Source organism: Cnephaeus nilssonii, assembly GCF_951640355.1.
Source record: "Cnephaeus nilssonii genome assembly, chromosome: 10".
NCBI classification, from domain to species: domain Eukaryota; kingdom Metazoa; phylum Chordata; class Mammalia; order Chiroptera; family Vespertilionidae; genus Cnephaeus; species Cnephaeus nilssonii.
In genome coordinates, this window is record NC_137081.1 from 53,597,042 (window position 1) to 53,614,718 (window position 17,677).

General features: G+C 34.1%; 1 protein-coding gene across 7 annotated transcripts in view; it reads right to left on the reverse strand.

The window, feature by feature from the left end:
* SLC4A10 (solute carrier family 4 member 10) overlaps window positions 1-17,677 on the reverse strand; it is a gene marked incomplete at both ends in the record, with an annotated part of 246,251 nt that overhangs the window by 96,723 nt on the left and 131,851 nt on the right. For 2 of the 7 annotated variants that reach the window (XM_079782954.1, XM_079782952.1), the window contains 3 exons: window positions 1,756-1,845; window positions 2,814-2,902; window positions 12,366-12,554. In XM_079782954.1, the coding sequence (XP_079639080.1) occupies window positions 1,756-1,845; window positions 2,814-2,902; window positions 12,366-12,554 (368 nt within the window). Of the gene's footprint in view, window positions 1-1,755; window positions 1,846-2,813; window positions 2,906-12,365; window positions 12,555-17,677 lie in introns of all 7 variants that reach the window. The other 5 variants (XM_079782953.1, XM_079782951.1, XM_079782956.1 and 2 more) reach the window with 3 other exon arrangements.

A 17,677-nucleotide genomic window follows, 5' to 3' on the forward strand; every position in this document is an offset into this window, starting at 1 on the left:
TGAACAACAGATACATATCTATCAACAAGTGAATCTAAAAATCAAGTGAATAAAAAATCTGATGAACAGAATAAACTGGTGAATATAATATAATCAGGGACATAGAAAGGGAGTGGACTGACAATTCTTGGGGGGAAAGAGGGGTGGAGGGTGCAGGAAGAGACTGGACAAAAATTGTACACCTATGGATGAGGACAGTGGGGAGGTGAAAGGGCAGAGAGTGGGGTGGGAACCGGGTGAAGGGGAGCTATGGGGGGAAAAAAGAGGAACAATTGTAATAATCTGAACAATAAAGATTTATTAAAAAATAAAAATAAAAAAGAAATAAAAGAAATGCCACCAACATTTGGGAAATACTAAAATATCCACCCTCTACATGTCAATTTAAGAAATGGTGACATAGAGTGTTTTGACACATCTGCTTTTTAAAATATTATAGGAAGCAAAACCTGACAACTTAGATTACATTCAAAAACATTCCTTAAATTAGTAAGTTTGATGGGCCTATCCATTGGAAGGGTTAAAAAATGTAGATTGAATATAGATAGAATCAAGTCACATGACATGAATAAAGACTTTTTTTTACCCTTAACATCTCAAAATTCGACTGGGGTTTGGAATCTACATATTAAAATTGAAAATATTTAAGTGGACAATGCCTGCTACATTCCCAGCACTCTGCCAGGCTCTCTCTATATTATTTTATTTTTACAACATTATTATACATTATTGTTCTTATTTTACAAACAAGAAAGCTGAAGTTCAGAGAACTCCTTCAAGATCAGATAGTTTATAAACGGTAGAGTTAGAATTCCAGATCTCATGCTCTTTGTAAAAAGCCATGCTCTTTCCAAGGTGTCATGCTGGGGATGAGAGATTGAGGAATACAGAAGGTGAGTACTGAGTAGAGGGCTCTAGAAATTTAATTTGCCTATTAAAAGATGAAATGGAGAAGTGATTGGAAATGCAATAAGAAGAAAGGATTAAAGGAAAGAAAATGTGTTTTTCACTCTCCTGCAGTTCTCATTGTTTGGGGGGACATGAGGATAAGACTAGTCTCCGCTTGACAAAATTCATTTTCTTTTAAATGTGAAGCATTTTTAAGGCTGCCAAAGATAGGTCAGACAACTAAAAGAAAAATGGTATGGAGATATAAAATTCAGTTTGAAAGGATTATATCCTTTAAAAAAAAGTTAAAAGGTAATTTAGTTGAAAGGATAAAATTGATTATTATTTTTTTGAGAATGTTAAATATACCCATGTTGTACTCCAAATGCCTGCATAAATAAGTAAGCAATGTCTTATGTCAGTGCATTTACTTATTTATTTATTTATTTATTTATTTATTTATTTATTTATTTATTTATTCCTCACCCAAATATGTTTTATTAATTTTTTGAGAGAGACGGGGTAACATTGATTGGTTGCCTCCCATATGTGCCCTGACCATAATTGAACCCGCAACCTTTTGGCCTACAGGATGACGCTCCAATGAACTGAGCCACCCATTCAGGGCTGTCACTGCTTTTAAGATAATGTTTCAAATGAAGGATATCAGCAATTAAATGTATGGCAGTTTGCAACAATTTTATTCCAACTTGCAGATGAGTGAAGATGTAATGCTTTGAAAAGACAGTTTTTGGAAAGGCAAATGGATTATTACATTTGAACTGGCTTAATGTTTGAATCACATGCCTCCATACAGTGAAATGAGCTTTGAACCATCGCGGAAACATAGCCCGAGTGTGCCCTCACCTCTCTCTCTTGCTGGTGCGGAGGTCCTTTTTCATGCCTGTGTTTCATCCCACTGGGACTAGTGTGCCCCTTTTGTTGGCCTCCCAGTCCCTGCACGCATAATTAACAGACTTAAACGGGTACACCGCGCTGCCACGGAGACTCCGCCAGGCACCAGAGGGCGAGCATGCACATGACTAGACCCAGACCACTTAGGCATTAGCAGAGGGATTCTGAAACAGCAACGGGGAGCTGATTGCCATTACTTTCTTCAGAACTTTACTGGTGCCTCCCATCCCCATCTCCTCCCACTGTTATAATCGTTGCCAGTGCTACAGACTTTATGGGGGGAAACCACACACATACACACACTCTGAGTCACTGCCGTTTCAGCCACTCAGATAAAGGGAATGGTTGACCCTCTTTATTTTTGGTCAGTATTGCGACTCCTCATTGCTGTTTAAGTGCTAGTTTGCCATAGCCCACAATAGCACATGCACAATGTCAGGAATTTGCTGACTAAAATCACATTATTTTCACAGACTCATTATCTTCTTAGGATAATTTAAGTAAGTAATAATTTAAGATTGCATTTGAATTGGCTCCAGTTAGATGTATCCCTCAACAGTCCATCTTTATTATGTTTTTATTGGAAACCTTGCTCAGTTCCACCATATTCTAGTGTTTTCTTACACTAATGCCTTTCTCTGAATTACTACAATGAAATTTTATATGATTTGTTTTTCCTTAAATAAAGGAAAATATAACTTTGAAAAAACAGCAAAAATTTAAGTAATAAACTTCCATGAATTTCTCTGTCAAGTCCAGTTATTCTTTTTACTGGAAGGGATACATTATACCAAGTGGCTCAAACCTAAACTCTATGCCTAAAATGTACACGTTTGGTCTTGTGAATAAGTAAAATGCTACATATGAACTTAAATGCCAACGCTATAACAACATCCAGCTCTGCCTAAGTAACAAAAAAATGTGCATGCAAAAAATTTGTGTATTACTACACAAATTATTATTTCAGTAATAATTCAGCAGTTACTTAAATGAAAGGGAGAAAAGCTTACCTTGCTAAAGTCAACTGTGCTGTTTTCTCTGCTCACGTCATTTTTATTTTCAACACAGGCTGGAGCAGACTGTGGAGAAACAACCTGACCTGCTGAAAGAGATTGTTATTATAGAATACAAACAATTACTTACATAATTCCAGACATACTGAGTGAAATATGAATTAAACTAGACTAATATAGTTTCTTAATGAGTTTATGAGGTAAGCATGAAGGTTCAATATAAATAGAACTCTATTAATATTCTTATTTATCAGTTACAGAAAGAAATGGGAGAATTCAGTCAAGAAAATGTAAACCAATTCCCAGGTTAAAACTCTATGACTAAATAGTTATTCCTTATGATGAAAGATCACCTATGAAAATATTTAAAAGTAATCATGGTTTTGAAACATCATTGATTTTTACATTTTATCCAAAACTGATTATATATACATATATATTTTTTAAATAACAAGGTAGACATCTATTATGATTTAAGCTCAGACTAAAGAATTTAAAATGTATAGTTTTTAAAAAGGGTGAATATTTCTCTGAAAAGCACACAGCATACATGTAGTTTCCATTGCATCTGAAAGAACAAACTAATGAGAAAAAATTATTTGACAACTTTCAGAGATTTCTATATGGTAGTGTTCATACAGTACAAACACTGTGCTTATGATTTTATGCTTGTCACTATTCGATTGCATAAGCATACTGATATTGGTCTGCAGAGAAAAGATCAATAGATTTGAATTATATCAATTTTCCATTAACACTAACCAGGAACTTAATTATTTTGTCATCCTTCACAAATTATAGTGAAGATTATGACATTAGTTAAGTAGACAGCAGATCTGGGAACATGACAATGATTAGCAAATGGTAATTAAATTCCATTATCCATTAATTATGAAACATTTTTTTAAATTTAAACTGATCTGTAAGCTCTCCATGTTTAGCAATTCAATGATAAAAATTAAAGAGGTCTGCATGATTTCACACGTATCTCTCTTCTTCCTAACGTCTCTCCATACTTATTTGTTACTTTTGTTGTGAAATGTGTGATGACAACCCAGCTTTAAAGCCTTGACCTTATTTATAATAACTTACTCCAAACTACTTGCTCCTATTCTCATTAGTCTTATACGTTGGGAAAACACTCTCTTGTGTCTGCCTAGTTCTTCTCTCTACCTACCTAAATCCCAACTTTATTCAAATTCACCTGCAGTTTCATCTCCAGTTACTGCAGTCCGTACTTATCTGAATGCCTCTAAACTACTAGGACATATACAAAGAAAACCTTTTCTATAAATTCTCTCCCGAAATCCCACTTACTCTTCACTACCCAGAAATTACCAGGTGTGATTTAAGACACTTATAACTTACTTTCAAATATTACTCGAATTTTGCCCTGTGCACTATTAAGCCTCTCAAACGGGCCATTTACTAATAGATACAATTTTTTTATGTTTTAAAATTGTTATATTGCCAGAAAGTAATGGGTTTAAGATTCTTCTAGAACTGAAATAGTTTTTTGCTTTCACTAAACAAAGTAAAATAATACATTTGGTGAAGATTTTAATATGATTTTTTAAAACAAATGTGCCTCAAACCATGTACACAAATTCTGATTTTAGCATATTCCAAGACCATGTATAATTTTGGAGAAATAATAGACTTAATCAGCATTGATTATTTTCATTCTCCCATTTCTAACTGCAATGTGCAGCTATGACTGTGAACTGTTCATTAGCAGCCATTTAATTTATCATTCTCAAAATAATAACTAATTTAAAAAACCTTTTACATAATGCATTTGTGCTACTAACAGATGTCTTCAATCACCAGTTTCACATCATTTCTCCATATTTTCATGAGTTAGAACATTAGATATATTTAAACCTAAATTTACTGAATGTTCTGTAAAACTGAGTGGTGAAATTCAAGGCTTACAAAATTAAATAAGCATATATCTGCTTTCTTTTAATAATTTATTTGATGTGGTATAAAATACATGGAAGAACACTCATTTAATTCAATCAGCAAGAAACACACAAAAAGAGAGTTAATTAAGTGTAATTTGCTTTGAAGAAATTTAATTGTATATAAAATATGCTATAAATTAAAATTGAATAGCCTATGTTTTCATATATATACTTTAAAAATAGAACATTTTACTTGTTTTTATCTTGTAAATATTAATATATTTTGATATTTATTGTTCTACGATATTTTTGTTATAATATGATGAAAATTCCACAAAATATTACCTCATAAAGCTGATAATCAGGAAGGTATTTGAAAACTATTTCTTATAAATATTTTAAGGATATTGATAATGACCTAGTGGAGAGTATTTAACTAGCAGGAGACATATTAGATGTTAGTAATTTCCTTGCTAGTTCTGGATTCTAGATATGTACTTAGAATGTATGCTAACACAGGAAAAAAAGCTTAAAAACTGCCCCGCCAGCATGGTTCAGTTTGATTCCCGGTCAGGGCACATGCCCAGGTTGTGGGCTCGATCCCCAGTGCATGCAGGAGGCAGCCAATCAATGATTCTCTCTCATCATTGATATTTTTATCTCCCTCTCCCTTCCTCTCTGAAATCAATAAAAATACATTTTAAAAATGATAAAAGCTTAAAAACTACCAGTCTAGCAATATAAACTACAAATTTGGTATCTCTTATATTTCAGCAGTAATAGTTAACAGTAGTAAATATTAGTAGTTAAATATGTTTAATAACAAATGTCATATACCAAATATCTTGCAAAGTTTAAAGAATCCTACAAAAATTACTTATCAATATGTACATTAATGTGTTAACATAAAACAATACACATTGAATTTATATATCTTCAAAGCAGTATCTGAAAACTTAGCAGGATAGAGAAAAATATATGGGTAATATCATTTTAAAATTTAACAAGTTTAGTTTGGGTTATTTTGAAAAAAATACAAGCCTTAAAATAAAACTTAAAATTTTATTTGCTCTCTATCAAACTAAAATGCACACATGAATTATAATCTATTGAACTACTGGAAATCTCATAAATTAATTTCTATAATTTTGTTATCAACTATAATCTTTGTCTAAGCACTAATTTCTTTAGTTTACTTCAATAGTCACTGCCTTTCAAAAGAAGGCGATGGGCTTGAATTTCAAAATGACTTTCATTAACTCAAATATTACATAAGAAGAATCAGTAAATTTAGGTTTTAAAAGAGCATCCCTTATTTTCTCACTAATGTCTAAAACAATAGTAGTTCATATAATGACAATTTTCAGGTACAGGATTTTCTTTCCAACAGAAGTGAATATGTTTCCTAAAAGAATAACAAAGAATGTGCTGGGCTATTTCCCCTCTAAGATAAAATAGTATAAAGTTGGGATTTAGCATATATATATATATATATATATACATATATATATATATATATATATGAGCTTTATGAGTGCTACTTTTTATAATTGGTCTAATCACTATGCCACAATACTTGTGAACATACATGTTTTTTGCCTGCTTCTTTACATAACCATCACTTCACCCCTTGATCACTATTCATATTAATATATCCTATAAGTAAATGTCATTGCAATGTTTAATCACATCTGTTATGAGACATGAAGTTGACTATCCAAAGAAATTTAAAAAGACCCTTATTAACTCAGTAACTTCATTACATTCAGGGTAAATTATTCAAAAACTGACGAAAAAATGAATAGCATTATTATTAACTGGGAAGAGTTCATGGCTATTTAAGTGTAAACATTTGAGAAACCTAACATCATCCTATATATTTACCATATGTGTTTATTTTTCCAAACCTTTAAACTCAAAGAGTTCACATTTTTAATGTTATATTTTTTGATATATGTAATACATTTATCAATAAAATGCATATTATCTAGTATTCATATTAGTAACTGCTTGAATAAATTTTCTTTTGAATCATGAATTCATTTTGTCCTCTGGACCTCTATGTAGGGATCATATATGAGTTGGATAAAGTTATTATAGACAAGAAGTTTTCTAAGGCAAATCATTAAAGATGTGGGACAAGCTCAGGAGAAAACTGAGAATAATTCAGGTGATTACCAACTAGAATATGGAAGCTCTGCCTTTCTACTTGCTAATCCATAAATTTTTCACCAAGTCCACTGTGTAACTGGCATAGCCATTTCTCTTATTATAAATTTGTAGGGGAGTAACATGAGATTATGTCAAAAGTACTAATTTTACTTTAACATCAGTATCATTAAAACATGTTATTGAAACACAACAGTAAAATATGTTGTCATAAAACCTTTAAGTATTTAGTCCTTACCTATAGTTTTCTTTTTCTTCAAATAAATTATATACATAAGTATTGTAAAACAGCACCATAATTTCTATTTGGCCAAATTCAAGTCAATAGGAGAATATATCATTTAAGAATATAATTATTTCCTTCTGCTCAATGTACTGAAAATCATGTGTAATAGAAGGAAACTGTGATGAAGACATGGAGGTACATTACTTTAACCTAGAGACCAAGCTGGTTTACACTACCTCAGAAACCTTCAACGCATTTAGAGTACCCAAAGGGTAGGAGATGAGGGAGGTACAGAGATGAGATGAGCCTGTTAGAGACAGACACAAGACAGAGCAAAATAAAGAAATATAAAGATGAATGACAAAGTTACAAACATGTGTAACAATACATTAATTTATGGAAATAGGAAACATGAAAGAAAGGCTAAATATTTAGAAAATGTTGATTAAGTGAGCTGCACTTCAATAACATAAAAAGTATGCACTTAATTAAACCTGGAAAAAATTATTATGCCTGAAAATAATTAATGTAATATAAGAAATAACAAATTTAAAAGCACCATACTAGAAATAGTTTTGCAGTTAAAAACTAGTTCTGACATTCCAAAACTCAGTAGCAATAATAAAGCTTCTGAACAGACATCAATTGTGTCTACAATATTATCTTGACATTTTGGAACAATAGGAAATATCTTTATTATAAAATGTCTAATTCTGTCTTCAAAATAAATCTTTTACTGTATTGTTGTTGTTTTCCAAGTAATTCTAAGAATTATTATTCTAGCTTTATTTCTTCAAGGGTAGAACATTGTGAAGGATAATTTTTAACTTTTGGTATCTTACTTATGAGACCACAGTATTTAAAAATAAGAAAGCATATAAATATCTAAATACACATAAAAACATCGTACCTCTGAAAATAAAAAGTCCAACCTTTATAAAAGTAGTGCTTACAAAACAATAAAACTGATTTCCAAAGGCCATAAATAAAAATCATTCACAATACATATGCACACAATAGTGTAAGGGCTGGAATCTATGTAGACCAGAAGAGTCAACACATATCCCATCCTTCCAAATCTAAATGTTCTCCAGGAAAACTATGGTTTTGAAAGTAAGTCAGAGACCTTCTGCTCTGTAATTCCTTTGAGATCTTAAATAAAAGGTACAACTGGAGCCCAGCCAGTGTTGCTCAGTGATTGAGCCTTGAACCATGAACCAGCAGGTCACGATTCTATTCCTAGTCAGGGCACATGCCCAGGTTGTGGGCTCAATCCTTTGTAGGGGCATGCAGAAGGCAGCTGATCAATGACTCTCATTATTGATGTTTCTTTCCATCTTTCCCTCTCCCTTCCTCTCTCTGAAATCAATTTTTAAAAATTTTGTTTAAGGTACAACTGGAAAGTATTAAGAATAGGAAGGAAAAAAAATATCTGAAGGAAAAAAAATAGAGTTAGAATTATTAGTAAAAGACACAGTGGAATGAAAAACCCTATACCTAAGGAAACTAAGAGTCCTAAATTATTTTTAATATAAACTTTATCTCTAAGGTAATATTATTTTATAATAGATTTATAATCCAAATGTCTCAAAATATAATTGAATGCATAACCTAAATCATAAATACAAATACTGATTTTTTTTCTAGATCATTTAACACAAAAGTCTTATTTTTATTTTTAGAAAGTCCTTCTAGTTTCAAAGAATAATCACATATTCATTTTTAGTATTTTCTTCCCATATCCTTTCCAGGGTTGTAATGTTAAAGAAGATATTATTTTTTAATTATTTTTTGCTGTTGTTTTGCCAAATGTAACTGTCATTTTTTATTGAAACATCAGAATCAGACACTTAATGCTCACAGTTTTGATGCTTAATGAAAAGTGAAAGTTAAACACAGCATGGTGGCATTAAAAATGCATAGTGAATCCATAGCATCCTGCATATTAGTCCTTAAGAGAATGTGCAGAACACCAAGAAAATGATTATACAAAAAAACAAAACTAGTGTAATATCTGGAGGTGAGATTGAATACATTACCACAAATCACTAAAAATATTATGAACAAAATATGTTGAGCTTCGGAGAAGAGGACCAAGGAAATCACTATCTTACAAATACATAAAATCTATAGTAGGAAAGATCCATATTTGAAATTCAGATAAACTTCTCTGAATGTGTAACCCTTGGGAATACTACCAAGGTAGCATACTAAAGGATCAAGTCAATTCAGAAAGTAAAAACCTTATCCTATATCATTCCTTCAGACTTCTTTACATAAGCATCAGTTCATTTTGGGGGGAGTTTCAATCGTTTTGCCTCCAAAACAAAAGCATATTAAAGAAGAGAGGGATTATTTCTAGCCTGTACTTAGGAAGACAACTGTTTCTGTTTTCAAGTTGCTAGAAAATCCTCTCTAATCCTTAGTCTATAATCTTAAATGAAAAGTTCATCTTTTTATATCTTAATCTACTGAAGATATATTTTTAAGTAATAAAAATATTGTTACTCCCTTTTGTACATTTTGAAATCTTTTTGCATCTCTCTATGCTACTGCACACACACAAAAAAATAAATCTCTATTGCATATTTTGAAACAGAATCCCAAATCTGTGTTTATGGCTATGAATTTCGATGTTTGTTTATCTAAAGTTTGTCAGTTTTTAGAGTTCATAAGCAGATTGAGAACCTTAGTAATAAAGGTCTTTCACACTGTTTTCACTTCTGGATAAATTTATTTCTAAATTGGTGAAGTCTATACATATTTTCAGAATTCTCAATACACATAATTATGCAAAGTGTGTGAGGAAGCAAAGCAGAGTCATAAGGAGGTGTTATAGGCCTAGGCTTAGAACACCACTTCTGACAGCAGAGTCTACAATACTTAATTGGATGTATGAATCTTACTAGAAATGTTTCCAAGTTTTTATTATCATAACGTATGCCTCCAAGGGGTCTGTATATGTTCAGATAAAGGCTGATTGTACATATGGTGACAGAATCACTTCAGAACTACTCACATTCTAGTTTACAGAAAAACTAAGCAGTTGTCTGAACAAGACAAAAAACAGGCTCTCACAAAACGTTGAATGTATATGTATCTACATGTGGATTTGTGATTCAAGGCTCTAATTCTATCATCTCTTTCTAAGTTTAACAAATGTTTAAAGAAATAACGAACAGTGTGTCCAGGTTTACATGATATTACAATAAACGGTTCATCCAATAAATTCAGCAACCTCTTTCCTCCAAGAACTTAATGCAATAAAATGATTTTATAGCAAACATTATCCCCAGTGAAATTTGAGATATAAATTATGACTAGTTACCAGCCCAAGATCCTTGCATCTTTGAATAAATGCATTTTCTTCTTATAGACATATATTTTATACTCTGCTTTCCAGTTAAAGTAATGAAGTGAAGGCAGACATTTTTTTAATGTGCTTACAGTCCCAAAAATGAATTCATGGGAATATTTAATCTGGTCTTTGGAATTATGTGGACATAAGCCCATAGCCAATATTAGTAAAATATCCAAGTCTGTTTTCTTAATAACATCATGCCAAATAAATACTAATAGTGCAACAATAGTAAAAGTGCTACATTTATATTGTCTTGAAATAAAAAAGCTTCATTGTGTCATTTTTATGTATAACATATTTTAAGCAAATTATGATTTAGAATATGGATATATTTCAAACATATGAGGTGACTTGAAGCAGTTATAAATTCTAAAGGTGTTCAGTGAAATTTACAAATACAAATTTGTATAGACTATAAAATGCTCATAACACTTTTATTGAACTCAATATATGCACAACTACAGACTCATCTACATAACAATGACTTATATTCAGTCATTGAAGGGTCTTTAGATAGTCAAATGAGTATTTCCAAAATCATTTTGCCAATAAGAACTGGTTCTATGTTCTAAGACAATAGTACCATATTTATTGATTTATCATTTATTCTACTTCTTTGTGTAGTATATTTAATTCAGTAGCATGAAAACTGGTAAAATTCCCATATAAAGAAAGTCTAAGGAAAATTCATTGTCATGCTTTTGTATTTAAGGCATCTCTGAAGCCTGAAAATAGAAGTGAAATTATATAAAATAATACATGCTGACAATACACATACTTTAGCCCATTTGTGGAAATTAGAGCCTTTCTAGGAAAGCATTTGCAATTATTTTTCATTAATATTTATCTTTTAAAACTGGGAACTCTTATAGCTTATAGAAGTTTAACAAATTCAAAAGGGATGTGGGGGGTGCGGGAAGAGACTGGACAAAAATCATACACCTATGGATAAGGACAATGAGGCGGGGGTAAGGGCATGGGGTGGGGTGGAAACCAGGTGGAGGGGAGCTATTGGTGGGGGGAGAAGAGGAACAACTGTAATAATCTGAACAATAAAGATTTATGATTAAAAAAGAAATTTAACAAGTTCATATCATCCTCATGATAACTTCATTTTCCTTCATAAGACTAATGGAAAGGATAGATAATAACAAGATTCTTAAGCAACTTCCTTAATGTAAATGATGAAGGACCAAATGGATGCAAAGGAGGAACAAAATGCACAGAAAGGATAAAACAGTCTGAAGCACAAACCATAGGGAGTAAGTCATAACTGATAGAAAACCATGGTTGGGGTCTCCTGTGTTTGTGTGTGAAGACAGTAAGCATGGTAGCGCTATGGATGCAGCATGGGCCCATGAACTGGAAATCAGGCTTAATATATGTGGAGCCACAAGCAATGCCCTAGCTGGTCTTTTCAAACACATTGTCTAATGGAATTGTTGATTACAAGCTATATGCAACCAGTATCTTTTTTCTCCACAAACACTAAATAAAGATCACACTCATTTTAACTGAAAGAACATAAGTTGAAGTATTGCATTCTATTCTCAAGCTATGAGATAAAGTCTAGGACCTTGTTTGGGATGCAATTGACACTCACTTTATTGTTAGTTGCATTTGAGCCTACAACTTCTTAGTAGCTAAAAGTTTCCCTTGCATTATTTCATGAGCCTTTCAAGGAACCTAAATCCTTGGTTAAAATTTCTACAATCCAATGCTTGATAACAATACTACATATGTATATTAAAAGAAACAATTTTATAACAACAATCTGAATTTCGATAGATGATTTTTAAATAAAAAGTATTTTAAAGGATTTAGAAGCACTTTGATAGTTTAAATGCCTATGATAAACATAAAGAGAACAATAGAGAAAGATTTACCATTTTTATCCATGGAATTTGGTTCTGATTGTTTCTTGCCAATATCAGCAAAGGAACGGACAATGGGAATTCTATTGGTGAGTTTTTTCTGATTCTGGTGGTGATGCTGTTTCATCAATGCTTCATGGACCCTGTGGCGTACATCCTCATTGAGCTGACCTGAGCTCACTTGTTGGTCAAGGACCATATCTGAAAAGGGAATGCAGGAAGATTAGCACAGCTCTCCTGTAGTGTGGCAGCAGGGAACCAGTGAGTCTAAATATCCAGACTCTAGATAATATTAGTCATCTTAAAATAGGAATAAATTCTTTAAAAAACTCTTGGAAGTTTCTCTTTGTAGAAATGTTGCACAAGAAAGACTTGGGAAAATTTGTATTATAAACATTCAACTTTAAATATGTAATGATCATATAGAGGATTATATTTCAAATAGACATAGGTGTATTGAGAAAAAGGTGCTTCATACTTTTCAAACCTTCCTGGAAAATGTGTTTATGTAAAAAAGGTCTTCTATAACCAAAAAACAAAGTATAAAAAGTGAGATTTCGGAAGGCTATAATTAAGAATAATAGTTACCATATGCAGTGTCCTAAATGTCTATAAAATAAGTAAATAAATAAAGGCATTTTAAATTTGTTGGTAATACAAAGCTCACTTCAATAAACCTCAGTGTAATTAATCTGCTTTTAGATGATCAAATATTAACTTTATTTGATTTTTTTAGATACTCCTTATATGAAGCAAGCAGAGCACAATGAATTACCTTCCACTGCCCACTGAATACAGTGAAGGTTTAAAAATTAGCAGAATTCTTCCTTACAAACAATGTTTTCCTCCAGTGTGAACGAGAAATGGACTATGGAAACAGACTTGGGTCACTGTGGCACATTCTACCTGTGTGGCTTTGTAAAGTTGAATAATCTCAGGGTCCTTATTTGTAAGATGGAGATAATACCTATCTCACATGTTGCTGCCATGACTAAGGACATAAGACACCTAAAGCATTGACTGAATACTGACACCCTCAGTAAATCACTCCCAGTACAGGATTTCCTTTGCAATTTCCATTAAGTAGGTTATTGGTTTGAATCTTGCAGTTTTAATACATTCATCTGTATTTTATAATAATGTGTCAAGTGCAGGCAAAATTGGGTTTACCAATAACAGAAAACCCAAATCAAACTAGAACAGTGACTTTCATTGGCTTACAAAACAGGAAGCTCCGAGTTAGGCTGGACTGAATTCCACTCTCTCTGATTCTGTCAGCATTCCCTTTCTCTAAGTGTGAGCTTTAACCTCAGGCTGATTTGTCTTATTGTCATAAGGCGGCTGCCAAGAACAACAAGGAAATACTTTGTTCGTATCCATCGATTCTTTTCCTTTTTGAGACTTCCTCTCTTTAAAAAAATCGTTATTTTTTCCCCTGCCCAGGAAAAATTCTCCTCTGTCAAGTGGCACAGCTTTGCCTGTGCTGAGCCAGTCACTGGCAAAAGCAATGCCCCACCACCACCACCATGAAGCCTTAAATGAATCAAGAACTGACCTATACTCTAGAGTCAGTTCTCTAAACCAGAGGTAGACAAACCTTTTCTATAATGGGCCAACTATCATGTATTTTAGGATTTGGGGGCCATACAATCTCAGCTCTGCCTTTACAGCACAAAAATAATCAAAGACAACATGTGCACAAATAAGCATGGTTGTGTTTCAGTAACACTGGTATGGACACTGAAAATTGAATTTCATATCATATTCATGTCACAAAATATTAATCATTTTGTGATTTTTCAATCATGTGAAATGTAGTAATTATTCTTAGCTCATAAGCCTGACAAAATCAGGCAGTAGGCCATATTTGCACATAGAGTATACTTTGCCAACCTTTGCTCTATCCCTTTGCTGTTAAAATGGAAAGGGAGAGTATACATGTTTCAAAGTCAGCTGTAATGTAATGTCCACTATAATTACCTCCAAAGTCCCTTCCAATTCTGAAAATCAGTGATAGTATAGAATAACTCATCTATATCTCAGTTCTCTGGAGATCAGTAGTTATAATACTCCTGGAATAATTTTGAAATAAGGAAAGGATAAATTGTCAATATACATGACTTTATACTAAAATCTTACCAAGATTGAAAAGTGTACATAAAATATGCAATATATACCTCATATTGGGAATTGTAAAGTAAGTTATTAAAACATCAGAGATGTGCCATTGTAAGGCAGTTTCATCTATAAGCCGTGATATGATCCCCAGTTCAATATTCTAATCAGAATAAAAATGAGTCATATAATAAACCATGGACATAGTTATGATTTGTAATTCCTACTAAAGCACAGTCTTTCCAGGCTTGAGTACCTCAAAAACCTGTAAGTCACTAACTTCACAGTGTTTCAGAAATAAGGTCTTTATTTGAAAGAGTTACATAAGAGAAAGCAAATAGGAAAAAACTCATCTGCTCATTAGTCACACAGACATACACAGCAAACTCCTCTGAGCTATAACTGCATCAAATAACATCTTAATGAACTGGAAAAGTTAATCATCTTGCTTAAGAATATAAGTTATACTGAGGTGATGTTTAAGTACCAAAGGGAGTCTGATCCACTGATCACTTACATTGTTCTCTTCACCACTATAATATATGTTAGTATTAACCTTGAGAAGTAGGGAAGGATAATGGACCATAATGGCTTTGGGCCCAGAGTCAAGTCCCACAATCTCAGCAGGCTGTCATGCCTAATGATACAGACTGGCCTGCCAAAGCACAATGCCAGGATCTGGATGATAAGAAAAGAAGCAAGAAGAAAAAAGGATAAATAGGTCTTGCTCTTCTATTACTAAGCTGGCTCTGAAAAAACTAGTAGCATTTGTGTAAAAAGACCTAAGAAAATGAAAAATTATTTTTCATCTTAATCAGACAATTTTTTATTTTTTGACTCAAACTGTAACTTTTTTATTTTAAAAATTTTTATATTCAATATTACTTTGTGTTACTTTCAGGTGTATGGCATTAGAAAATCATATACTTTACTAAGTGGTCCCCAGAATTTCCAATACCCACCTGACACTATACACAGTTATTACAATACTAGAGGTCTGGTGCACGGGTTCGTATACTGGTGGGGTCCCTCAGCCTGGCCTGCACCCTCTCTCAATTTGGGACCCCTGGGGGAATGTTGGATTGCTGGTTTTGGCCCGATCCCCGCAGGCCAGGCAGGCCGAAACTGGTAGTAGTGCACAAAGCCAGGCCTGCAGGGATCGGGCCAAAACCAGCAGTCCAACATCCCCCGAAAGATGTAGTAGTGCGCGAAATGGCAGGTGGCCAGGAGGGGCCCGAGCCCAGGCCAGGCGCTGCTCCTGCTTATCCTGGCCCAGCTGCACCTGCCGCAGCCGCTCGGTAGCACTGCCACAGAGACAGGAGAGGCTCACGCTACCACACCTGCACTTGCCAGCTGTGAGCCCAGCATCTGGTGCCCGTCAGTCAGCTGTGGGAGCACACTGACCACCAGGGGGCAGCTCCTGCACTGAGCGTCTTCCCCCTGGTGGTCAGTCTGCATCATAGCAACTGGTCAAACAGTCAACCAGTCAACCAGTTGCTTAGGGTTTTATATATATAGACTAGAGGCCTGGTGCATGAAATTTGTGCATGGTGGGGTGGTCCCTCAGCCCGGCCTGTACCCTCTGTAATCCGGAACCTCTCAAGGGATGTCCGACTGCCAGTTTAGGCCCAATCCCTGTGGGGTCGGGCCTAAACTGTCAGTCGGACATCCCGCTCGCAATATGGGACTGCTGGCTCCTAACCACTCACCTGCCTGCCTGCCTGATCACCCCTAACCATCCTCCCCTGCCAGCTTGGTCACCCCTAACTGCCCTCCCCTGCCAGCCTGATCGCCCCTAACTGCCCTCCCCTACCAGCCTGATCGCCTCTAACTGGCCTCCCCTGCTGGCCTGATTGCCCCTAATTGCCCTCCCTTGCCCTCCCCTGCCAGCCTGATCGCCCCTAACTGCCCTTCCCTGCCGACCTGATCACCCCTAACCTCCTCTGCCTCGGCCCTTGCCACCCTGGCTTTGTCTGGAAGGAAGGCAGGATGACCAGAAGATGTCCAGTTGACCCGGTCTAATTAACATATTACCCTTTTACTAGTATAGATTACTGACTATATTTCCTCTGCTGTAATTTACATTCCTGTAATTATTCTGTAACCAATCTGTACTTCTCAATCCCTTAATCTCTTTCACCAGTCTCCCATCCTGCTTCCCTCTGGCAACCATCAGTCCATTCTCTGTATCTATGAGTCCCTTTCTATTTAGTTTGTTCATTTATAATGCTCTTTAGATTCCACATATAAGTGAAATCATATGGTATTTGTCTTTCTCTGGCTGACTTATTTCACTCACCAATAACATCCTCTAGGTCAAATCAGACAATTATTTCATTATGATCAATCTATTTAACAACTGAATGAAACCCTCAAGAGCAGTGGTTCTCAACCTTTCTAATGCCATGACCCTTTAATATAGTTCCTCATGTTGTGGTGACCCCCAACCATAAAATTATTTTTGTGGCTACTTCATAACTGTTTTTTTGCTATTGTTATAAATCGTAATGTAAATATCTGTGTTTTCCGATGGTCGTAGGCAACCCTGCTAGCAGTTCTCAACCTGTGGGTTCTGACCCACAGGTTGAGAACCGCTGCTATAGAGCCTAAGACCATCGGAAAACACAGATATTTACACTACAATTCATTAACAGTAGCAAAATTACAGTTATGAAGTAGTGGCATTAGAAAGGTTGAGAACCACTGCTCTAGAGACTATGTAATTTTATAGATTCTATATAAATCTCTGAACTCTTTAAAGATTATCATATAAATGCTTTGTCCTAAAAACCCATTGTCTTAACTTTAAAGAATGTTCAGGGAGGAGTGGGAAATAGGATGGATTTAAATCCTACAATTTAGTTGACAGCACTAAGAAATGTATTTACTAAAAATATAAACTACTAAGAAAATACATACTTTCCAGACCAAGGACTGTAATAGTGTAAGCATGTTTTAAAATGTATGACATTCCCATACTCCTAAATTTGCATATTACATTCAGTAGAGCAAACTATGGATTTTTACTTCACTGAAAGAATTTAGACAATAAAACTTAATTTAATGAGTTGAGAGCAATGATTAATCTTTCCATGGTACTAACTTTAATTTAGTTTTAATTTCTTACTCTCATTGACAGAATTAGGCTAAAGTATACACCTTGCAGAAAGAATATTTCCATTATTCATCTTTACAGTGTTATATTTTAA